The sequence below is a fragment of the Eptesicus fuscus genome, chromosome 1 (genome assembly GCF_027574615.1).
Source record: "Eptesicus fuscus isolate TK198812 chromosome 1, DD_ASM_mEF_20220401, whole genome shotgun sequence".
Taxonomy (NCBI): Eukaryota; Metazoa; Chordata; class Mammalia; order Chiroptera; family Vespertilionidae; genus Eptesicus; species Eptesicus fuscus.
In genome coordinates, this window is record NC_072473.1 from 52,548,489 (window position 1) to 52,574,245 (window position 25,757).

General features: G+C 42.5%; 1 protein-coding gene across 1 annotated transcript in view; it reads right to left on the reverse strand.

The window, feature by feature from the left end:
- The window catches only part of TEX11 (testis expressed 11), a 479,256-nt gene that overhangs the window by 43,162 nt on the left and 410,337 nt on the right, over positions 1-25,757 (reverse strand). The window contains exon 24 of the mRNA XM_054718924.1: positions 9,947-10,019. Within this exon, the coding sequence (XP_054574899.1) occupies positions 9,947-10,019 (73 nt within the window). The remainder of the gene's footprint in view (positions 1-9,946; positions 10,020-25,757) is intronic.

The window sequence follows — 25,757 nt, forward strand, 5'->3', positions numbered from 1 at the left end:
GGCATTTCTATACACCAATAGTGAACTTACAGAAAGAGAGACTAAAAAAGCAATCCCATTTACCATTGCACCAACAAAGTTAAGATACATAGGAATAAACTTAACCAAGGAGGTAAAAGACTTATAATCGGAAAACTACAGGACATTGAAAAAAGAGATAGAGGAAGATGTAAACAAATGTAAGAACATACCATGTTCATGGATTGGTAGAATCAACATCATTAAAATGTCCATACTACCCAGAGCAATCTATAGATTCAATGCACTCCCCATTAAAATACCCACGGCACAGTTCACAGACCTAGAAAGAACTCTCCAAAAATTCATCTGAAAGAAAAGAAAAAAAAAAAGTCCCCGAATAGCCACAGCAATCCTGAGAAAGAAGAATAAAGTAGTTGGGATCTCAATACCACATTTCAAGCTGTATTACAAAGCCACTGTTCTCAAAACAGCCTGGTACTGGCACAAGAACAGACATATAGACCAATGGAATAGAATAGAGAACCCAGATATCGACCCAAACTACTATGCTCAATTAATAGTTGACAAAGGAGGCATGAACATACAATGGAGTCAAGACAGTCTCTTCAATAAATGGTGTTGGGAAAATTGGACAGATACATGCAGAAAAATGAAACTAGACCACGAACTTACACCATACACAAACTCAAAATGAATACAGGACTTAAACATAAGATGGCAAACCATAAAAATACCAGAGGAATCCATAGGCAGAAAAATCTCTGATATATGCCAAAAAAACTTCTTCACTGATACTGCCCCTAGGGCAATGAAAGCTAAAGAGAAAATAAACAAATGGGACTATATCAAAATAAAAAACTTTTGTTCAGCAAAGGAAACCATCAATAAAACAACAAGAAAGCCCACTGCATGGGAGAACATATTTGCCAATGATATCAACAATAAGGGTTTAATCTCCAACATTTATACGGAACTCATGCAGCTTAACAAAAAGAAGATAAATAACCCAATAAAAAAATGAGCAACTGATCTAAATAGACACTTTTCGAAAGAAGACAGAAGGAAGGCCAAGAGACATATGAAAACCTGCTCAAAGTAACTAATCATCAGAGAGATGCAAATCAAAACAGCAGTGCGGTACCATCTTACACCTGTCAGAATGGCTATTATCAACAAGTCAACAAATGACAAGTGCTGGCGATGATGCAGAGAAAAAGGAACCCTCGTGCACTGCTGGTGGGAATGTAGACTGGTGCAGCCACTGTGGAGAACAGTATGGAGTTTCCTCAAAAAACTAAAAATGGAACTCCCATTTGAGCCAGTGATACCACTTCTAGGAATATATCCCAAGAAACTAGAAACACCAATCATAAAGGATATATGCACTCCTATGTTCATAGCAGCACAATTCACCATAGCTAAGATTTGGAAACAGCCTAAGTGCCCATCAGCAGATGAGTGGATTAAAAAACTCTGGTACATCTACACAATGGAATAATACACTGCTGTAAAAAAGAAGGAGCTCAAAAAAAAAAAAAGAAGGAGCTCATACCATTTGCAACAACATGGATGGAGATGGAGAACATTATGCTTAGTGAAATAAGCCAGGCAGAGAAACATAAATATCACATGATCTCACTCATTTGTGGAATATATTGAACAACATAAACTGATACAAAAAAAATAGATCCAGAGACAGGGAAACATCAATCAGAACATCAAACCTCAGAGAAGAAATTGTGAGGCAACCAGAAACCCAAGAATGCCTGAGAATGCCTTTCTAACCATGATAGCAATCATTAGATGTACGGTAATTTATGCACCTGACCCTTCATGGGTAAGACCCCTTATGTTGGCTGATCCCCTGACTAATGTAGTCACCAATAATACCAAACACCTTGGTCATCCAGGAGGACCGTGGGTGGAGCAAGAAAGTATAATTACACAGGGGTCTCCACCCAGCTTCCCTTTTGTATGACACAAAACCAAAACACTGCCCCTTTGTGTGTAAAATTAAAGAGAGGTTTCTGGCTTGTGTGGACATGAAAGAAAGGGTGTCACTACTATCACTACTTGCCCCTGAGAGAGGTGCCGAAAATGTAACTAAGACTTTGTCTATACAAAAAGAAATGGACAGCCAGTTTGAAAGGGAATTGCCATAGTCTAGAGCAAAGAATATCCTTACATGATATTATTCTACAATGTCATTAAAAATTTTCCCAGATTTGGATTACCCCCATTACTTATAATAGTACCTCCCACCCTTGGGGATCAATAAAAAAATATCATCTTTTTGGTGCTTGGAGACAAAGGTAACACATCTCTTGATATTTTAGAATTACAACAGCATAATATACAATTATCCCAAGCAAACTTACAAACTAATTCTTTGAATGTCTGGCAGCAATTTAAAAAGGATATGTAAGGATTTAATCCCTTCCATTGTTAGAGGGCATCCTGGGAAGGCACCTGAGCATTCTATATTGGTCCCTCTTGCCCTTTTGGCCAAGAGGGACCCTCTTCTCACAATCCAATTGCTCACAGCTGTTGCATGAGCTCTCTGTTCATGTCGAGGTTGAAGCCTTGTGATGACTGGCACCATGGATCTGTCTCTTGCCCAGTGGGGCGAACTGGGCCCTCCATGGAGAAGAAACCCAGGTTCCCCAAGATATGTGATCACTGCTGGGGCCCTGCCAGCAGGCGAGGAGATCCCAAGGCAGGTGCTGGGCGTGGAGGCCACGGGGGCATAGGGTACCAAGGAGACAGAACTGAACCTCACATCACCCTGCTTGGCCCCGGAGGATGGCTGGTTAGCCAGAGACGGGTAAGATTCCTCAGGGAAGGAACAACCTAAGACAGGCACAGTTGCAGAGGGGCCATCAGGAGAGAATTTGGGGGTCAACAGAGGTGGGACACAGACCCTCACCCCCCAACTTTGCAGGGGCCAAACACTCACCCCTTCTGAAGGAAGTCTCCTGCCCCCATGGCTGCTTAACTTCCCATGCCCAGCTCAAATCGGGACTTGGGTAACAGACAGAGACTTGGCCGACAGCAGCTGTCCTCTCACTGCGACAAGAATTGTTTGAGTTGTCGTGTACCCATGGTGTGGGGAAGTGGGTTTTTGATATCTAAATCCAGCCTACCACCAGGAATGCTCAGGGCCTACTCAAGAAGGCAAATAATCATTTCCAATAATATTTACAGGGTAAAATAAGATTGTTGTTAGAGTAATAAATTTGACAGTAAAATAGTAGTCAAGTTTTCAGGGTAATTTAAATTGGCTAATTGAAACAAGCGAATATTCTAGAAAAGTTAATTGTACTGGACAAAAAGCAGTTCCTAAAGTGTTAACTACATTTTTTAAAAAATTTCTTTATTGATTAAGGTGTCACATATTTGTCCTCATCCCCCCATTCCCATCCCACACCCCTCCCCACAGATGCCCCAACCCTCTGTTGAACTTAGCCATTGGATAGGCTCGTATGCATGCAAACAAGTCCTTTGGTTGATCTCTCCTCCCTCCCCCCACCCTCCCCTATCCTCCCTCTGAGGCCCAATAGTCCGATCGATGCCTCCTTGTTTCTGGTTCTGTTCTTGTTCATCAGTCTATGTTGTTCATCATTTCCCCTAGATGAGCGAGATCATGTGTCACTAGAGATATAAGAACTGAATGTGAGACGAGCAATAATAGTTATGCTGACAGGCAAATGAATCAGTCTGTAGTGAGTTTCTTTCTGGACCAACAGTTCTTTAGAGACCCAATTTCAATGTCCACCAGTTCCTTATGTGTACATGTCAGCACTGACCCCTCAGCTCTGGATGGTGGATAAATGGTGGTAATGGAGGTCCGACTCCCTCTGGTTTGGTTTCGGCCGGACCCAGGGGCACGGCTTCACCCAGACTCAGGGACACATGGTCTCACCCGGACCCGGGGGCGCGTGGCCTCACCCGGACCTAGGGGCGCGTGGCCTCACCCGGATCCAGGGACACATGGCCTCACCTGGACCCAGGGGCGCGTGGCCTCTCCCAGACCCAGGGGCGCGTGGCCTCTCACGGACCCGGGACCCAGCCTCACCCAGATCCAGGGACACATGGCCTCACCCAGACCCAGGGGCGCGTGGCCACTCCCAGACCCAGGGGCGCGTGGCCTCACCCGGACCCGGACCCAGCCTCACCCGGATCCAGGGACACATGGCCTCACCTGGACCCGGGGGCGCGTGGCCTCTCCCAGACCCAGGGGCGCATGGCCTCACCCGGACCTAGGTGCGCGAGGCCTCACCTGGATCCAGGGACACATGGCCTCACCCGGACCCGGGGGCGCGTGGCCTCTCCCAGACCCAGGGGCGCGTGGCCTCACCCGAACCTAGGTGTGCGAGGCCTCACCCGGATCCAGGGACACATGGCCTCACCTGGACCCAGGGGCACGTGGCCTTTCCCAGACCCAGGGGCGCGTGGCCTCACCCGGACCTAGGTGCGCGAGGCCTCACCCGGATCCAGGGACACATGGCCTCACCCGGACCCGGGGGCGCGTGGCCTCTCCCAGACCCAGGGGCGCGTGGCATCACCCGGACCTAGGTGCGCAAGACCTCACCCGGGTAAATTTTTATTGATAGTTCATCTCATGATAAAATTGCATAACATGTAATGAACCTAAAGTAGTGATATTATAATGCAAAAAATTAAAATTTAAAAGCTATCAAGACTACATTAAAAAATTTTCAAAAGCCTCCTAATATTTAAATCAAAAAAGGGGGGGATAGTAGAAGAATATCATGTAAGGAAAAATATCCTGTAAGTAAATTACATCTAGAAAACTTGTACTTTAGAAAATTAATTGTAAGGCTAAAAGCAAGACACCCATGAAAAACACACATGGTGTGAAAACAAGCCAGAGGAAAATCATTTGGGTAAAAAATGAAAAAGGATTCCCAAGTCAAATTTATAGAAAATATTCCTTTTTGTTTTGTTTTATTTTTACATTTTTAAAATAAATCTTTATTGTTTAAAAAGATTGTTCAGATTATTACAATTGTTTCTCCTTCCCCCCCATATCTCCCCTCCTCCCAGTTCCCACCCTTCCCTCTGCCCTTACCTCCCCCCCTCGCTATCCTTATCCATAGGTGTATGATATTGTTCAGTCTCTTCCCGTACCCCCCACACAGACACCCCCTTCTCCTAAGAATTATCAATCCACTCCCATTCTATGCCCCTGATTCTATTATGTTCATCAGTTTATTCTGTTCTTCAGATTTTTAATTCACTTGACTTTTAGATTCACTTGTTGATAGGTATGTATTTGTTGTTCATAATTTTTATCTTTACTTTTTTCTTCTTTTTCCTCCTTTTAAATAATACCTTTCAGCATTTCATGTAATACTGGTTTGGTGGTGATTAATTCTTTTAGGTTTTTCTTATCTGTGAAGCTCTTTATCTGCCCTTCAATTCTGAATGATAACTTTGCTGGGTAGAGTAGTCTTGGTTGTAGGTTCTTGCTATTCATCACTCTGAATATTTATTGCCATTCCCGTCTGGCCTGCATAGTTTCTGTTGAGAAATCAGCTGATAATCGTATGGGTGTTCCCTTGTAAGTAACTAACTGTTTTTCTCTTGCTGCTTGTAAGATTCTCTCTTTGTCTTTTGCCCTTGGCATTTTAATTATGATGTGTCTTGGTGTGGTCCTCTTTGGATTCCTTTTGTTTGGGGTTCTGTGCGCTTCCTGGACTTGTAAGTCTATTTCTTTTACCAGGTGGGGGAAGTTTTCGGTCATTATTTCTTCAAATAGGTTTTCAGCGTCTTGCTCTCTCTCTTCTTCTGGCACCCCAAAAATTCGGATGCTGGTACGCTTGAAGTTGTCCCAGAGGCTTCTTACACTATCTTCTACTTTCTTAATTCTCTTCTCTTCTTGCTTTTCTGGAGGTGTGTCCTTTGCCTCTTTGTATTGCAAATCTTTGACTTGATTCTTGCGTTCCTCTAGTCTGCTGCTGGGTCTCTGTATAATATTTTTTATTTCAGTAAGTGTATGTTTCATTTATAGTTGGACCTTTTTCATATCCTCAAGGGTCTCATTAAATTTATCGGCTTTTTCCATGAAATTCTTGAAAAACGTTATAACCGTGGTTTTGAACTCTATGTCCAGTCATTTGTTCTTCTCCATTTCTTTTGTTTGGGATCTGTTTCCTTGCCTCCTCATTTTCATTTTTGCTGCTTCCCTGAGTTGGTAAGGTAGCTTTGTGTCCTATTGGTTCAACAGGTCAGCCTCCCAGTTACCTGAGGTGGATGCTCTTGGTGCACCCCTTTTTAGACTGTGTGTACAGCCTTGTTGTAGTTAAGTCTTGATTGTTGTTGGTGTCACTGGGAGGAATTGACCTCCAGGCCAATTGGCTGTGAGGACCCGCTGTGTCTATAAAGGAAGAATTGCTGTGCTGGAGACACGTTTATGGGCCGGGACTTGTTGCAGTAGGGCTTTGTCACTCACCGAGTCTACCTCTTGAATGTGTCCCTTATGCGAGTGGTTGAAATCTGGTGTCGTCTCACACCGACCACTAGATGCCCTCTTTTCTGGATCTCTAATGGGGTGCAGGTCAGCTACTGTCTGAGGCCCCCCAACAGGAGCTACAGCAAAAACTGCAGTTTTCTCCTCTTTGCTTGAGTGGTTTTGGAGCAGTCTGACTGGATCTGCAGTTTATTTGGTTAAGCTGCCACAGGGCAGGCCATTTATATGCAAAAGCTGCTGTTTGGAGCCTGGGTGGGTTTGTAGAATGTGTGGGGCGGGTCTCAGGGCGTCACTAAGCTAGGGCATGGCAAACAGCAATGGCTGCTAGTCTGCCTTTTCTGCCTTTCCTGTTTCCAAGTCCCTGCGTCCCGTGCTCCAGCGCAGTAAACACTGATTGCTGGGCTCAGCTCTGCAAGAAAGTCACTCTCACTTTCCAACACAATGGCCGAGAGTCCAGCTTCTCCCCGTAGGTGTCTGGGTCCCCTGCGTGTCCCCAGAAACTGGATTTCAGAGTGATCAGGAGCTTATCTCCCTTCGGGTTGGAAAAAAAGCCGCGCGTCCCGTCACCCGCCACCAGCCCGATTCACGCGCCTCCGTACCTCAGCCCTTCCGCATTTGTTCTTTCCTTTTCCTTCTTAGTTGTAAATCTACCATTCAGCCAGCTTTCCTGTGGTTCTGGGTGGTAGACGCTTTGTCTTTTAGTTGTATTTTTGTAATTGTTGTGCGCGGTGGCAGTTTAGTTGTTTAACTTTGCCACCATCTTGGTTCCTCGAAGTTTTTCGAAAATATTCCTTTATTAACTTTTGGTCGAGAATATGTTTGTATATTTTCAGAAAACAACTCTGAGACCATGTGGATTCTGGCAACAGAGAGGAATCCACTCCAGCCATGAAGACAGAAGAGAAGCAGTCCAGAGATGGAAGACGCTGACGTCGCCTTGCCATACTAGCAGGCAGCAGCTGTGTGTCACTGCAGGTTGCCCAGGACCGAACCAGAGAGGGTCGGACCTGCATTACCACCATTTGTCCACCATCCAGAACTGAAATGTCATTGCTGACATGTGCACATAAGGAACTGTTTTGACATTGAAATTGGGTCGCAAAAGAACTGTTGGCCCAGAAAGAAACTCACTACAGACTGATTCATTTGCCTTTCAGCATAACCATTATTGCTTGTCTCATTTTTGGTTCTTATAAGTGTATTTCTAGTAGCACATGATCTCACTCATCTAGGGGAAATAATGAACAACATGGACTGATGAACAAGAACAGACCCTAAAACAAGGAGGAATGGATCAGACTGTCGGGCCTCAGAGGGAGGGTATGGGAGAGTGGGGATATAGGGGAGAGATCAACCAAAGGACTTGTGTGCATGCATATGAGCCTAGTCAGTGGTTAAGGACAACAGGGGGGTGGGGGCATGCGTGGGGAGGGGTGTGGGATGAGAATGGGGGGATGAGGACAAATATGTGATACCTTAATCAATAAAGAAATTTTAAAAAAAGTTGATTAAATTAGACATACCACATTTGACAATACATCTGATACTGTGTTAATATCCAAAATTTATACAGAACTTATAAAACTCAACACCAAAAAAAATCCAATTAAAAAATGGGCAAAAGACTGAATAGACACTTCCCCAAAGAAGACATATTGATGGCAATAGACACATGAAAAGATGTTCAACATCACTAATCATCAGAGAAATGCAAATTAAAACTACAATGTGGTATACCTCATACCTGTCAGAATGGCTATCATCAATAAATCAACAAACAACAAGTGTTGGCATGGATGTGGAGAAAAGGGAACCCTTGTGCACTGTTGGTGGGAAGGCAGATTGGTGTAGCCACTGTGGAATACAATATGGAGTTACTTAAAAAAAATTAAAAATGGCCTGGCTCAGTGGTTGAGCATCGACCCATGAACCACGAGGTCACCATTTAATTCCTAGTCAGAGCACACGGGGGCATGTAGGAGGCAGCCAACTGATGATTCTCATCACTGATGTTTCTATCTCTCTCTCCCTCTTCCTTCCTCTCTCTGAAATCAATAAAAACATATTTAAAAAATTAAAAGTGGAACTGCCTTATGATCCAGCGATTCCACTTCTGGGAATGTATCAGAAAAAAACTGAAACACTAAATCGAAAGAATATATGCACTCCTATGTTCATTGCAGTGTTATTTACAACTAGAGGCCTGGTGCACGAAATTGTGCATTGGGGTGGGGGAGTCCCTCAGCCCTGCCTGCACCCTCTATAATCCAGGACCCCTCGGAGGATGTCCACAGGGATTGGGCCTAAACCGGCAGTCAGACATCCCTCTCGTAATCCAGGACCGCTGGCTCCTAACCGCTCACCTGCCTGCCTGCCTAATGCCCCTAACACTCCCCTGCTGGCCTGATCGCCCCTAACTGCTCTCCCCTGCCAGCCTGATAGCCCCTAACTGCGCTCCCCTGCTGGCCTGATTGTCCTAACTGTTCTCCCCTGCCGGCCTGATCCCCCTAACTGCACTCCCCTGCCGGCCTGATCCCCCTAACTGCCTAACTGCTCTCCCATGCTGGCCTGATCCCCCTAACTGCTCTCCTCTGCCAGCCTGATCCCCCTAACTGCTCTCCCCTGCCAGCCTGATCACCCCTAACCACCTCTGCCTCGGCTCCACCACCATTGCTTTGTCCAGAAGACATCCAGTCTAATTAGCATATTACCCTTTTATTATATAGATAGCCAGGATGTGAAAACAACCCCAGTGTCCATCAGTAGACAAGTAGTACTACACAATAGAATACTACTCGACCATAAAATTTTAACCTTTCAGACAGCATGGATGGACCTGGAGAAAAACTATGTTAAATGAAATAAGCCAGTCAGAGAAAGATAAGTACCATATGATTTCACTCATATGTAGAATTTAATGAACAAACTGAACTAACAAGCAAAATAGAGACAGACTGATAGATAGATCCTAGGTGGATAGGTCTGCGGGGAGGAGGTTTGGGGTGGTGGAGGGAATGAGCAAAAAAAAAAGAGAACTCAAGGACACGAACAACTATGGTGATTTTAGGGAGAAGAAAAGAGGCAGAAAAGGGTATAGGGGAGATAAATGGTGATGGGAAAAAATAAAGAAAAACACATTAAAAATTTAAGAAGATAAAAACTATGATACATTTATACTGTGATAAAAAGTTGATTAAATTAGACAATTACTCTACTGACCTAAGAGCAATAAAGTCATATATATTTAATACTATATACTTCCACAAAAAAGCAAGGTCAAATATATTCTTACTCCAAACAGTGTGTCATAGAGTCAAAACAGACATACAGTGGGGAAAAATTAGTTCTTAAAGAATCATTTGACTATCAAGTACTGCAAGTGGCACAAATTTCTGGTGATAAAAGACTAGGTTATTCAGATTTCAAACATGCTTCATAACTGCATTACCAAACTCCCAGTTGCCACTATACCTGTTTCTTTCAGGAGATTCCAGATGTCTCTGCATTTACGGATCTGCTCAAGTGCACGATTCAGGAATCTGGTCTATTTGGCAACAATTAACAAAAAATATTAGTCTCAACCAAACAAAACTTTAAGGAAATTAAAATAATCTTGAAACCATTTTCATTAAAAACAGTTAAAAATAAAATGATAGTTTAAACTGAACATTTTAGAATTTATATAGAAATATTAACCTCTATTTGTACTTTTCCTAATGTCCCAGGAAAATAAGTATTAGACTATCTGAGCATTATCAATTTCTTTAATAATCTAGGACAGAAGAGAAGCACTTCTGGGATGGTGGTGTGAGGAGCTTCATAAACCTTCTTCCCAGCAAAACAACCATAACTGAAAATTGTAAGACACAATCATGTAAAGTCTCAGGAAGTTGTCCTAAGGGCATAGAGCAAATCTAATCCAAGAAATCTACTAAATTTCAGTTAGAACAGTGAGCATCTGTGGCAGTTAAGACATGATCTGCTCACCAACTCCCCAGCTCAGTGAGATGTAAATGCTACTTTAGGTGGGTGTGGCCAATAAGATGGTGCTCCCTCTACTCTCAGCTTCCAGGCTAGAATTCCCAGAAGGAGCATGATGCCACTACCTCTCATCTCTCTTCCCAAGGTCTATATTGCAGAAGCTCTATTATAAAACAAGCACAACTGAGAAGCCTGGAGCTCTCTTCCTCTACCTAGTCCCCACTCCCTACCAGGCATGGCATACTGAGAATACTAGGTCTGAAATGCCTTTACCTTAGCTTGTGCATAGGATAGGGTTTCCATGCTGGGAGAGGTAAGGCAAGAATGCCTGGGACTATGACTCCTGCCCAGCCCTCAACTCATAGAGCTTGATTGTCACTCCGATAGAAATGGGCCACCATCCCTGCCTTCAGCAACAAACAAGGGTAGAGAGTTTCTGCTCCAGAAAAGAGGCAGGCCATTAGAAGAGTGAGCTTTGTAGGTCTACCTAAAAAGACTGACTTTACTTGGAAAGAAGCATGGGAAAGTTCAAGTCTAAGGGCATTATATAAAAAACCATGGAGAGAAAAAAAAGATGGCGACCGGCAGGAAGGTAGGGAGAGAGAGAGTGTGAGTGAGGAACCCATAGAGGAGAGTGTAGACGTGTGTGGTGTGTGTGTGTATGAGCTAGGGTCAGTTAGATTCTGCACGTCTTCCAAGGGGCTGCCTAACCGGGCAGTCCTAGATGGCGGAGCCCCGTGCACAAAGCAGACACTTCTCAGCGGCTGGTGCAGACGCGGAGACCACGCCATCTTGAGAAACAGAGCTGCCTGAGACTCGGATCCTGGCTTCTGACACAAACCAGGACCCTGCAGCCACTGGGGACAGAGAACTGCTATCACAGCTTCAGACCAACGAACAACAAGAATCCAGACTTCCCGGCAGAATTCCGCGAGTCAAAGAGCCTATCCCCCTCCCCGCAGGCGCGCAGATAGCCCGCCCCTCGCCCAAGCCACAGAGTTTTGTGCAGGGACTCGCTCCCCCTCAGGGAATTTGGCACGCACAGGACAGAAGCAGCTCCCTGTTGGGGAAATCTGTCAGTGCGCACAGAGGGCTCCCCTTCGGAGAATTTGGGGGAATTTGGCTTGCGGGTCACAGCTCCCCCTTTGGGGAATCTTAGTGCTTGCACAGAGGGGCTTCCCCTTTGGGGAATTTGGCGCGCAGGACGGACTCCGCCCCCCTTCCGGGACTCCAGTAGAGTGCATGGAGCCAGCTCACCTTCAGGAAATTAAGAGTGTGTGCCCTAGCCGGTTTGGCTCAGTAGAGAGAGCACACACAGGACGCAGCTCCACTTCAGGGAATTTGGCACGCCGGACACAGCTGCCTGGGATCCCTGACTCACAGCGCATTCACACTAAGAGCCAGCGACCCCAATTGTTGGTGCATGCACACACAGGGACCCTGATTCTCAACGAGAAACCGCACAAGGCAACAGATACTCTGACACTCTAGTCTTGGTGCAGACACAGGGAAACTCTGACTCCCGGCACATGCTAAGGATCTCATTTTCGGCACATACCAACAGCGTGGTGCAGACAGGGCCCCTGATTCTAAGTGTGCACACGAGACCACACGGAACACTGGGGACACTGACCCTGGGCAAGTCTGGTTCCCACCAACCAAAGGCAGCCACACGTCCTAGTGTCAGAGCACTTCAGTGAAACTCGGGTGGAGCGAAGTCCCCACAGCACACGGCCCAGGTCCACGCAAACGGAAGCTTGAGCTTTCTGGTGATAGCCAGAATGGGGAAATGAAATAACTCACAGAGGAAAGAAAATGTGGAGTCGCCAAGAAAGGAAATCAGTGAAACTGAAGCTTGCAACATGACCGAAAAGGAGTTTAGAGTAATGGTCGTGGAATTTATACATCGGATGGATGAGAAAATCAACAACTTATGCAAGAATCAGGAAGAAATGAAAAGTGATATAGCTACAATCAAAAACACCATGGAAAGTTTCAACAGTAGACTACAAGAAGCAGAGGACCGAATTAGTGAGTTAGAAGATCAGGTACAGAAACAAGCTCAATCTGAACAGCATTTGGAGAAAAAAATTAAAAAGCAGGAGGAAAGCCTAAGGGAGCTTCGGGACAACATGAAACGAAGTAACATGCATATAATAGGGCTGCCAGAAGGACAAGAAGAGCAGCAGGGATTAGAAAATCTATTTGAAGAAATAATGAGAGAAAACTTCCCAGATATGGGAAAGATAAAAGTTACGCAAGTACAGAGAGTCCCAAGCAGGATCAACCCCAAAAGACCCACACCAAGACATGTCATAATTTCAATGGCAAATATAAATGATAAAGAGAGAATCTTAAAGGCGGCAAGAGAGAGACAGAGAGTTACCTACAAAGGAACACCCATCAGATTGTCAAATGATTACTCAACAGAAACACAACAAGCTAGAAGTGAATGGAAGGAGGTATACAAAGTGTTGCAAAGCAAAGGACTGAATCCAAGAATACTATATCCAGCAAGACTATCAATCAAAATTGAAGGGGAAATCAGGAGCTTTGCCGACAAAAAAAGGCTCAAGGAGTTTATCACCACCAAACCAGCAATGCAAGAATTGCTAAAGGGAATACTGTAAAAAGAAGAAATAAACAGGTAAGAAGGAATATAGACACAAAAATAGATATGACCACAAACAACCTTTCAGTAATAACTTTAAATGTAAACGGACTAAATGCTCCAATCAAAAGATATCGAGTAGCTGAATGGATAAAAAAAACACGACCCATATATATGCTGTCTACAAGAGACCCACCTCAGAACAAGAGACTCACACAGATTGAAAGTGAAGGGATGGAAAAATATATTTCAGGCAAATGGAAATAAAAAAAAAGCTGGGGTAGCAATACTTATATCTGACAAAATAGACCTCAAAGTAAATGCCATAACAAGAGATAAAGAAGGCCACTTCATAATACTAAAGGGAGAAATCCAACAAGAAGAAATAATTCTGGTAAACATATACGCTCCCAATACAGGAGCACCCAAATACATAAAAAAACTCCTGGAGGATTTCAAGGGAGAGATTAATAGCAATACAATCATAGTAGGAGACTTTAATACTCCACTATCACCACTGGACAAATCCTCTAAACAAAAAATCAGCAAAGAAACAGAAATCCTAAATGAATCACTAGACCAGATGGAATTAATTGACATCTTCAGAACATTTCACCCCAAAGCCACAGAATATACATTCTTCTCAAGTGCACATGGGTCATTTTCAAAGATAGACCATATGCTGGGTCACAGGCAAAGTCTCTTCAAATTCAAGAAGATAGAAATTATATCAAGCGTCTTCTCAGATCACAGTGGCATAAAATTGGAAATCAACTACAATAAATACAATCCAAAGAAATCAAACACATGGAGACTAAACAGCATGCTATTAAACAAGGACTGGGTCACCAGAGAGATCCAGGAAGAAATAAAAAACATCATGGCAACAAATGACAATGAAAACACAACAATCCAAAATCTATGGGACACAGCGAAAGCAGTCTTGAGAGGGAAGTTCATAGCTCTACAAGCCTATTGCAAAAAACAAGAAACAATGGTAATAAATTACTTAACCCTACAACTCAAAGAGCTAGAAAAAGAGCAGCAAGAAAAGCCCAGTGTAACCAGAAGGAAGGAAATAACAAAGATCAGAGCGGAGATAAATGACATAGAGACCAAAAAAACAATACAAAAGATCAACAAAACCAAGAGCTGGTTCTTTGAAAGGATAAACAAGATTGATGGACCTCTAGCCAGGCTCACCAAGAAGCAAAGAGAGAGGACCCAAATAAACAAAATCAGAAATGAAAGAGGTGAAATAACAACAGACCCCGCTGAGATACAAAGGATTGTTACAAAATACTACGAACAACTCTATTCCAACAAACTGGACAACCTGGAGGAAATGGACATATTCCTAGAAAAATATAACCTTCCAAAAATCAATCAAGAAGAATCTAAAGAGCTCAATAGGCCAATAACTATGGACGAAATTGAAGCAGTCATCAAAAAGCTTCCGGCAAACAAAAGCCCGGGGCCTGATGGCTTCACAGGAGAGTTTTACCAAACATTCAAGGAAGAACTAAAACCTATCCTCCTCAGACTATTCCAAAAAATTCAAGAGCAAGGAACACTTCCAAGCTCCTTCTATGAAGCCAGCATCACCCTAATACCAAAACCAGATTAAGACAACACAATGAAAGAGAATTACAGACCAATATCCCTCATGAACATAGATGCCAAAATCCTCAACAAAATTCTAGCAAATCGGCTCCAGCAGTACATCAGAAAGATCATACACCATGACCAAGTAGGATTTATCCCAGGAATGCAAGGATGGTACAATATCCGCAAATCAATAAACGTGATACATCACATAAACAAGTTTAGAGATAAAAATCACATAGTCATATCAATTGATGCAGAAAAAGCATTTCACAAAATCCAACACCCTTTCTTGATAAAAACTCTCAACAAGGTGGGAATAGAAGGCTCATACCTCAACATAATAAAAGCTATATATGATAAACCCACAGTAAACATCATACTCAATGGACAAAAACTAAAAACATTTCCCCTAAGAACAGGAACAAGACAGGGATGCCCACTCTCACCACTCCTGTTTGACATAGTACTGGAAGTATTAGCCATTGCAATTAGACAAGAAGAAGAAATCAAAGGCATCCAAATTGGAAAAGAACAAGTAAAGCTGTCTTTATTTGCAGACGACATGATATTGTACATAAAAAATCCGAAAGACTCCGTCAAAAAACTAATAGACTTAATAAATGAATTTGGCAATGTAGCAGGATACAAAATTAACGCCAAGAATTCTATGGCCTTTCTATACACCAATATTGAACTGCCCTCCCTATACACCCACAACTGCCCTCCCTTGCAGGCCTGGTCCTTCCCAGACAGAGAGACTAAAAAGGCAATCCCATTTACCATCGCACCAAAAAAATTAAGATACCTAGGAATAAACTTAACTAAGGAGGTAAAAGACCTATACACGGAAAACTACAGGACACTGAAAAAAGAGATAGAGGAAGACGTAAACAGATGGAAGAACAGACCATGTTCATGGATTGGTAGAATAAACATCATTAAAATGTCCATACTACCCAAAGCAATCTATAGATTCAATGCACTCCCCATTAAAATACCAATGGCATATTTCACAGACCTTGAAAGAACTCTCCAAAAATTCATCTGGAATAAAAAAAGACCCCGAATAGCCACAGCAATCCTGAGAAAGAAGAATAAAGTAGGAGGGATCTCAATACCAGATTTCAAGCTGTATTACAAAGCCACTGTTCTCAAAACAGCCTGGTACTGGCACAAGAACAGACATATTGATCAATGGAACAGAATAGAGAATCCAGATATTGACCCAAACCACTATGCTCAATTAATATTTGACAAAGGAGGCATGAACATACAATGGAGTCAAGACAGTCTCTTCAATAAATGGTGTTGGGAAAATTGGACAGATACATGCAAAAAAATGAAGCTTGATCACCAACTTATGCCATACACAAAAATAAACTCAAAATGGATACAGGACTTAAACATAAGACGGGAAAACCATAAAAATACTAGAGGAATCCACAGGCAGCAAAATCTCAGACATATGCCAAAAGAAATTCTTCACTGACACTGCCCCTAGGGCAATGGAAGCTAAAGAGAAAATTAACAAATGGGACTACATCAAAATAAAAAGCTTTTTCACAGCAAAAGAAACCATCAACAAAACAACAAGAAGGCCTACTGCATGGGAGAACATATTTGCAAATGGCATCACTGATAAAGGTTTAATCTCCAACATCTACAGGCAGCTTATACAACTTAATAAAAGGAAGATAAATGATCCAATAAAAAAAATGGGCAACAGACCTAAATAGAATCTTTTCAAAAGAAGACAGAAGGAAGGCCAAGAGACACATGAAAACATGCTCAACGTCACTAATTATCCGAGAAATGCAAATCAAAACAACAATGCAGTACCATCTCACACCTGTCAGAATGGCTATCATCAACAAATCAACAAAGGACAAGTGTTGGCGAGGATGCGGAGAAAAAGGAACCCTCGTGCACTGCTGGTGGGAATGCAGACTGGTGCAGCCACTGTGGAGAACAGTATGGAGTTTCCTCAAAAAACTGAAAATGGAACTCCCATTTGACCCAGTAATGCCACTCCTGGGAATATATCCGAAGAAACTAGAAACACCAATCAGAAAGGATATATGCACCCCTATGTTCATAGCAGCACAATTCACCATAGCTAAGATTTGGAAACAGCCTAGGTGCCCGTCAGCAGATGACTGGATCAGAAAACTGTGGTACATGTACACAATAGAATACTATGCTGCCATAAAAAAGAAGGAATTCTCATCATTTGCAGAAACCTGGATGGAATTGGAGAACATTATGTTAAGTGAAATAAGCCAGTCAATGAAAGAAAAATACCACATGATCTCACTCATTTATGGATAATAAAGAACATTGTAAACTTGAACAAAAAGACAGATACAGAGACAGTAAAGCATCAAACAGACTGTCAAATTACAGGGGGAAAGTTAGGGAGAGGTGGGGGAAATAAGAGATCAATCAAAGGACTTGTATTCATGCATATAAGCATAACCAACAGATGCAAAACTCTGGGGGTGAGGGCATATATGGGAGTGGGGTGGGGGTGGCTATGGTAAGATATGTACACATATAATACCTTAATAAAAAAAAAAACAAGAAAAAAAAAGAAAGAAAAAAAAAAACCATGGAGTTCTTGGTGTTAAATAATTAAAAGGTGGCTGGTAGCTCAACGATATCAACAAGCAAAACAGTAGACCAGCTCTTATAAAGAGAACCAAGGAAAGAAAAAGCTAAGAAGATTCCTTCCCTTTCAATTTATGCCAAAGAGTTACCCCTTCAATTTATGCCAAAGAGCGTTTTCAAACACACACACACACACACACACACACACACACACACACACACACACAAGTTATGACTAATAGCTGGGTGTGATAACAATAGAAGAAGGCCATTTAGAAACTTAACAGGGAGGTCAGGGAAAGAGATGGTAAAAAATAACCTTGATAAAAATCACTTTCATCCCTTTGGAGAAGAGTGGTCAGGGTGACTGCACAGGCAAAGATTGTGCCCTCTGAGAAGTGATACAGCTACGGAAAATAGACTTCAATGAACTAGAACAGCCAAGTCACTAAACAAAGTAACAAGCAAATATTAACAAGTCCCATCATTGAACCAGTGTTCAATGATGCATCAATATATCTAAAATGTCCAGTTTTCAACAAGAAATTATGAGATACGTGAAGAAACAGGAATGCGTGACTCACATGCAGGAAAAAAAGCAGGCAACAGGAACTTATTTTGAAAAGGTTCACATATTGAACTGAGAATACACAGATTTCAAAGCACCTATTTTAAATATGTTCAAACAACTAAAGGAAACAACATAAAAGGAAGAATGTCTGATGACATTGCCTCAGCAAATATAGAATCACAATAAAGAAGGCAGTGGGATAGCACAGTTAATGTAATGAAAGAAAATAACAGTAACCAAGAATCTAATATCCAGCAAAACTGTATTTTAGAACTGAAAGCAAAATAAAGAAATTCTCCAATAAACAAAAGCTGAGAGAATATGTTGCTACCAGAATCATTTTTACAAAAAATCTAAGAGAAGTTCTTTGGCTGAAAACAAGTGACACCAGATAGTAATTGGAATCCAAATAACAAAATAAAGTTCAATGGTAAAAATAGTTGCACAACTATAGAAGACAATATAAAGATATATTTCTTTTTCCTTCTCTTAACTTTAAAAAAGCAATTGTATAAAACTATATACAGTTTTTATACCTAAAATATATCCATAGACTTCCACCAAACCAAGAAGAAGATATATCCTTCTAAAGCACATATGGCCCTAGCTGGTTTGGCTCAGTGGATACAATGTTGGCCTGTGGACTGAAGGGTCCCGGGGTTTGATTCTGGTCAAGGGCACATGCCTGAGTTGTGGGCTCGATACCCAGTAGGGAGTGAGCAGGAGGCAACCGATCAATGACAATCTCTCATCACTTAGGTTTCGATCTCTCTCTCCCTTCTTCCTTCCTCTCTGAAATCAATAAAACATATTAAAGCACATATGGCACTTTCTTCACTACAGACCATATGCTAGGCCACAACACAAACTTCAAATAAACTTAAAGTATTTTGAAGTCTCACAAAGTATGTACTCTAACCACAGTGGAATAAGATTAGAAATCAATAAGGTAATAAAATTTTGGAAATTCACAAATATGTGGATATAAAACAGATTCTTAAGTAAACAATAGGTCAAAAATGAAATCACAATGGCCTGGCTAGTGTTGCTCGGTAGTTGACTGTTGACCCAGGAACCAGGAGGTCACTGGTTCAATTCCCAGTCAGGGTACATGACTGGATTTCAGGCTCAATCCCCAGTAGAGGGCATGCAGGAGGCAGCTAATGGATGAGGTTCCTCTTTCATCATTGTTTCTATCTCTCTCCCTCTTCCTTGCCCTCTTTCTAAAAATCAATAAAAACATATTTTACAAAATCACAATGAATAAAAAGAAAATGCAACATACCAAAAACTAATAGGGTGCTGCTTAAACAGTATGCTATGGTCTGAATGTGTCCCTCACAAATTCCCTAACCCCCAAAGGTGAAGGTGTTAGTAGATGGGTCAATAGGGAGGTGCTAAAGTCATGAGAGTAGAGCCCTCATGAATGGGATTAGTGCCTTTTATAAGAGATCTCTAGTCCTGTCCACCGTGTGAGGGTAAAGCAAGAAAGTGCCAGCAATGAACCAGGAAGGTGGTCCTTACCAGATAATGTGACTAGACTGGCACCTTAATCTGGGACTTCCAAACTCCAGAACTGTGAAAAAGAAATTACTATTGTTTATAAGCTATGTAGTCTGTGGTATTTAGTTATACTATTTCAAACAGACTAAGACACAGTGCTTAGAGGAAAATTCATAGCTGTAAAAGGTGATATTCCAAAAAGAAGAAATATTTCAAATTAATAACCAAACTTCCACCATAAGAAACTGGAAAGAGAAGATCAAATTAACCTTAAGCAACCAGAAGGAAGAAAACAATAAAGATTAGAGTGAGACTTAATGAAATGGAAACTGGAAGCATAATAGGATAAAAAATGAAACCAAAAGTTGGTTCTTAAAAAAGTTAAACAATGTTGTTAAGCCTTGTATAAAATGACCAAGAAAAAAGAAAGAAGACACAATTGACTAAAATAAGGAGTGAAAGAGGGGGCATCATTACCAACCTTACAGAAATAAAAAGGATGATTATAAGCAAACTAGAGGCCCAGTGCACGAAATTCATGCAGGGGGGGGGGATGGGGGAAGTTGTGTCCCTCAGCCCAGCCTGCACCCTCTCCAATCTGGGATCCCTCTCATAATCCAGGACTGCTGGCTCCCAACTGCTTGCCTGCCTGCCTTCCTGATTGCCCCTAAACACTTCTGCCTGCCAGCCTGATCACCCCCTAACCACTCTCCTGCCAGCCTGATTGATGCCTAACGGCTCCCCTACTGGCCTGATCACCCACAACTGCCCTCCCTTGCAGGCCTGGTCCTTCCCAACTGCCCTCCCCTGCTGGCCATCTTGTGGCAGCCATCTTGTGTCCACATGGGGGCAGCCATCATTGACCACATGGGAGCAGTCATCTTGTGTGTTGGAGTGATGGTCAAATTGCATATTACTCTTTTATTAGATAGGATACTATGAACAATTGTAAACCAAAAAATTAGACAACTTTGATTGTGATGGATATATTCTAGAAATATAAACTACTGAAACTGACTCAAAAATAGAAAATCTGAATAGACTACAAAAAAAGAAGTAAAACATTTATACTCTGAAAATTGCAAAAACACTGTGGAAAGAAATTAAAGACCTAAACAAATGGAAATATATTCCATTTTCATAGATTAGAAGACTTAATATTGTTAAGATTGCAATAAATAATCTCTAAACTGATCTACAGATTCAGTGCAATCCCTATTGAAACCCTAGCTGGCTTCTTTGCAGAAATTGACAAATTGATCCTAACTTTCATATGGAAATTCAAGGGAAGAGCCAAAACAATTTTAAAAAAGAAGAAGAAAGTTGAAGGACTAATACATCTCTATTTCAAAAGAAACAGCCTAAGTGCCCATTAGCAGATGAGTAGATTAAAAAACTGGTACAACTACACAATGGAATACTACGCTGCAGTAAAAAAGAAGGAATTCTTACAATTTCCAACAGCATGGATGGAACTGGAGAGCATTATTATTTGCTAAGCAAAATAAGCCAGTCAGAGAAAGAGAAATATCACATGATCTCAATCATTTGTGGAATAGAATGAACGACATAAACTGATGAACAAAAACAGATCCAGAGGAGAAACCAAGATGGCGGCATAGGTAAACACCTGAACTTGCTGCCTCACAAAACCACTTCAAAACTACAACTAAAAGACAAAACGGACGACGGCTGAGTGCCTGGCTGGCTTTCTCTAGCAGGAGCGAGACGGAAGCTCCCGACTGCACAGAACCCCAGTTCCGACTGCACTGAGCCCCAGTGCCGGGCGAGACCCTGAGGACCCAGACTCATACAGGGGGAGTCTGGACTGTCGGGAAAAGAGAGAAGCGTACGGAAACTCAGGGGAGCCGCGAAAGGCAGAGGTCTGGAGCCGCACGCGTGAGTGCGCGCAGAGAGGACTGACTGCTGAGTGTGCTGCTGGTTTTTGCTAGCGGGAGGGAGACGGAAGCTCCCGACTGCGCTGAACTCCAGTTATGACTGCACTGAACCCCAGTTTCAGGTGAGACACTGGGGACCCAGACTCATACGGGGGGAGTCTAGACTGTCGGGAAAAGACAGGAGTGCACAGAAATTCAGGGGAGCCATGAAAGGCAGAGGTCTGGAGGTGTGCACATGAGTGCACGCAGAGAGGACTGCAATGATTACCGAGGGACACTGAGACCCAGGGGCCTCATAGGGCAAGGCTGACGGGAAGCCAAGGCTGTCTGCTCAGCCCTGAGACTCCGCCCAATCCACGCTGAGCACAGAGGCTTTTGCAATTTTGCAAGTCTTGTCTCATAAGGCTGTCTCCAGCACAGAAGTTCTCCTGGCATAGACACAGCTGATACTCACAGACAATTGGCCTGGAGGTCAATTCCTCCCAGTAATACCAACAACAATCAAGACTTAACTACAACAAGGCTGTACACACAGTCCACAAAGGGGTGCACCAAGAGTGTCCACCTCAGGTAACTGGGGAGGCTGAGACACTGGGCCCTATAGGACACCTAGCAAACAAAGCTACTCTACCAACTCAGGGAAGCAGCGAAAATGCGGAGACAAAGAAACATCACAAATGAAAGAAATGGAGGAAAGCAAACGATTGGATATAGAGTTCAAAACCACAGTTATAAGGTTATTCAAGAATTTTCTAGAAACCGCCGATAAATTTAGTGAGACCCTCGAGGATATGAAAAAGGACCAACTAGAAATTAAACATACATTGACTGAAATAAAAAATATTATACAGAGACCTAACAGTAGACTAGAGGAACGCAAGAATCAAGTCAAAGATCTGAAAAACAAAGAAGCAAAAAACACTCAACTAGATAAACAAAAAGAAAAAAGAATCCAAAAATTTGAAGACAGTGCAAGGAGCCTCTGGGACAACGTCAAGCGTACCAACATCAGAATTATGGGGGTGCCACAAGAAGAGAGAGAGCAAGATACTGAAAACCAATTTGAAGAAGTAATGACAGAAAACTTCCCCCACATGTTGAAAGAAATAGACTTATAAGTCCAGGAAGCACACAGAACGCCCCCAAAAAAAGGAATCCAAAGAGGACCACACCAAGACATATCATAATTAAAATGTCAAGAGCAAAAGACAAAGAGAGAATATTAAAAGCATCAAGAGAAAAACAGTTAGTTACCTACAAGGGAGCACCCATATGATTGTCAATGGATTTCTCAACAGAAATTATGCAGGCCAGACAGGAGTGGCAAGAAATATTCAAAGTGATGAATAGCAAGAACCTACAACCAAGATTACTCTACCCAGAAAAGCTATCATTCAGAATTGAAAGTCAGATAAAGAGCTTCACAGATAAGAAAAAGCTAAAGGAGTTCATCAACACCAAACCAGTATTATATGAAATGCTGAAAGGTACTCTTTAAGAAGAGGAAGAAGAAGAAAAATGTAAAGATAAAAACTATGAACAACCAATACATATCTATCAACAAGTGAATCTAAAAATCAAGTGAATTAAAAATCTGATGAACAGAATAAACTGGTGAATATAATAGAATTAGAGATATAGAAAGGGAGTAGACTGACAATTCTCAGGGGGAAAGGGGTGTGGGAGGTGCAGGAAGAGACTGGACAAAAATCGTACACCTATGGATGAGGACAGAAGGGGGGAGGTAAGGGCAGAGGGTGGGGTGGGAACCGGGTGGAGGGGAGCTATGGGGGAAAAAAAGAGGAATAATTGTAATAATCTGAACAATAAAGATTTATTAAATTAAAAAAAAAGACAAAATGGACATCATCCATAACCACAGGAAGGCTGGCTGAGTGGAAATTCTACAACTAGAAGGAAAGAGAAAAGCACACTGAGACTCAGAAGAGCTGTGGATGTAAAGTGCAGAGGTATGGAGGCACGTGCTCAGAAAGGGCTGGCAACTGAGTACGCGGCTGTCTTTTTCAATCAGGAGGGAGACACAAGCTCCCAACTGCTCTGAACTCCAGTTCCAGGTGAGACTCTGGGGACCCAGACTCATATGGGGAGAAGCTGGACTATCTGGCATTGGGTGGAACTCGAGGGTGGTTTTCTCTCAGACGTGCTTGCAGTGATTATGGAGGGACACTGAGACCCGGGGGCCTCATAGGGCAGGGCTGAAGGGAAGCCATTGCTCTTTGCTCTGCCCTGAGACCCCGCCCCACCCAACCTGTGCGCAGAGGCTTTTGCATATGAATGGACTGGTCCTTTGAAATCTAAACTTACCTATCAAACTGAAGCTGAGTCAGAGAGACCCAGAACATCCAAAAGAAGGGCCAAGGCCCCACAGCAGCTTGCATTGCTTCACAGCTGGGCCTCATGTGGGCATCTCCAAAACCCAAACAAAGAAGAGGAATCTGCAGATCTCTCTGTAGCTCCTGCTGGGTGGCCTCAGGCAGAGGCTAAATTAGCACCTCCTTGGAGATCCAAGAGTCAGTGTACCCAGTGGTCAGAGTGGGACCATCCAGATTACAACTCCTCAGATCCATAAGGGACACACTCAGGGGGCAGACTCAGTGAGCACCAAAGCCCCACTGAAGCAAGTCTTGCCTCATAAGGGTGTCTCCAGCACAGAAGTTCTCCCACCATAGACACAGCTGACCCTCACAGCCAATTGGCCTGGAGGTCAATTCCTGCCAGTGATACCAACAACAATCAAGGCTAAACTACAATAAGACTGTGCACACAGAACACAAAAGGGTGCATCAAGAGTACCCACCTCAGGTAACTGGGGAGGCTGAGACACTGGGCCCTATAGAACACCTAGCACACAAAGCCACTCTATCAACACAGGGAAGCAGCCAAAATGCGGAGACAAAGAAACAGGTCACAAAGGAAAGAAATGGACGATATAGAGTTCAAAACCATCCTTATAAGTTTTTTATAAAGAATTTTCTAGAAACCGCCGATAAATTTATGAGAACCTCGAGGATATGAAAAAGGACCAACTAGAAATTAAGCATACACTGACTGAAATAAAGAATAATATACAGCCCTGACCAGTTTGGCTCAGTGGATAGAGCATCAGCCTGCAGACTGAAGGGTCCCAGGTTCGATTCCGGTCAAGGGCATGTACCTTGGTTGCGGGCACATCCCCAGTAGGGGATGTGCAGGAGGCAGCTGATCGATGTTTCTCTCCCATCGATGTTTCTAACTCTTTATCCCTCTCCCTTCCTCTCTGTAAAAATATCAATAAAATATATTTCAATAAATAAAATAAAATACGGCTTTACATTTCTCAAAAAAAAAAAAACATAAAAAAAGAATAATATACAGAGATCCAACAGCAGACTAGAGCATCACAAGAATCAAATCAAAGATTTGAAATACAAAGAAGCAAAAAACACTCAACTGGATAAGCAAAAAGAAAAAAGAATACAAAAATATGAAGATAGTGTAAGGAGCCTCTGGGACAACTTTAAGTGTACCAACATCCGAATTATGGAGGTGCCAGAAGAAGAGAGAGAGCAAAATATTGAAAACCTATTTGCAGAAATAATGACCAAAAACTTCCCCCATTTGGTGAAAGAAATAGATTTAAAAGTCCAGGAAGTGCAGAGAACCCCAAACAAAAGGAATCCAAAGAGGACCACACCAAGACACATCATAATTAAAATGCCAAGAGCAAAAGACAAAGAGAGAATATTAAAAGCAGCAAGAGAAAAACAATTAGTTACCTAAAAGGGAGTATCCATACAATTGTCAGCTGATTTCTCAACAGAAACTATGCAGGCCAGACAGGAGTGGCAGGAAATATTCAAAGTGATGAATAGCAAGAACCTACAACCAAGATTACTCTACCCAGCAAAGCCATCATTCAGAATTGAAGGTCAGATAAAGAGCTTCACAGATAAGAAAAAGCTGAAGGAGTTCATCACCACCAAACCAGTATTATATGAAATTCTGAAAGGTACTCTTTAAGAAGAGGAAGAAGAAGAAAAACGTAAAGATAAAAATTATGAACAACAAATACATATCTATCAACAACTGAATCTAAAAAATCAAGTGAATTAAAAATTTGATGAACAGAATAAACTGGTGAATATAATAGAATCAGGGGCATAGAAAGGGAGTGGACTGACAATCCTCGGGGGGTAAGGGGTGTGGGGGTGCGGGAAGAGACTGGACAAAAATCGTACACCTATGGATGAGGTCAGTGGGGGGGGGGCGTAAGGGCAGAGGGTGGGGTGGGAACTGGGTGGAGGGGAGCTATGGGGAGAAAAAAGAGGAACAACTGTAATAATCTGAACAATAGAGATTTATTAAAAAATGAACCAACAGATCCAGAGACAGAGAAGCATTGATCAGAACATCAAATCTCAGAGGGAAGGTGGGGGAGGGCAGGGGTAAGGGGGAGAGATCAACCAAAGGACTTGTATGCATGCATATAAGCCTAACCAATGG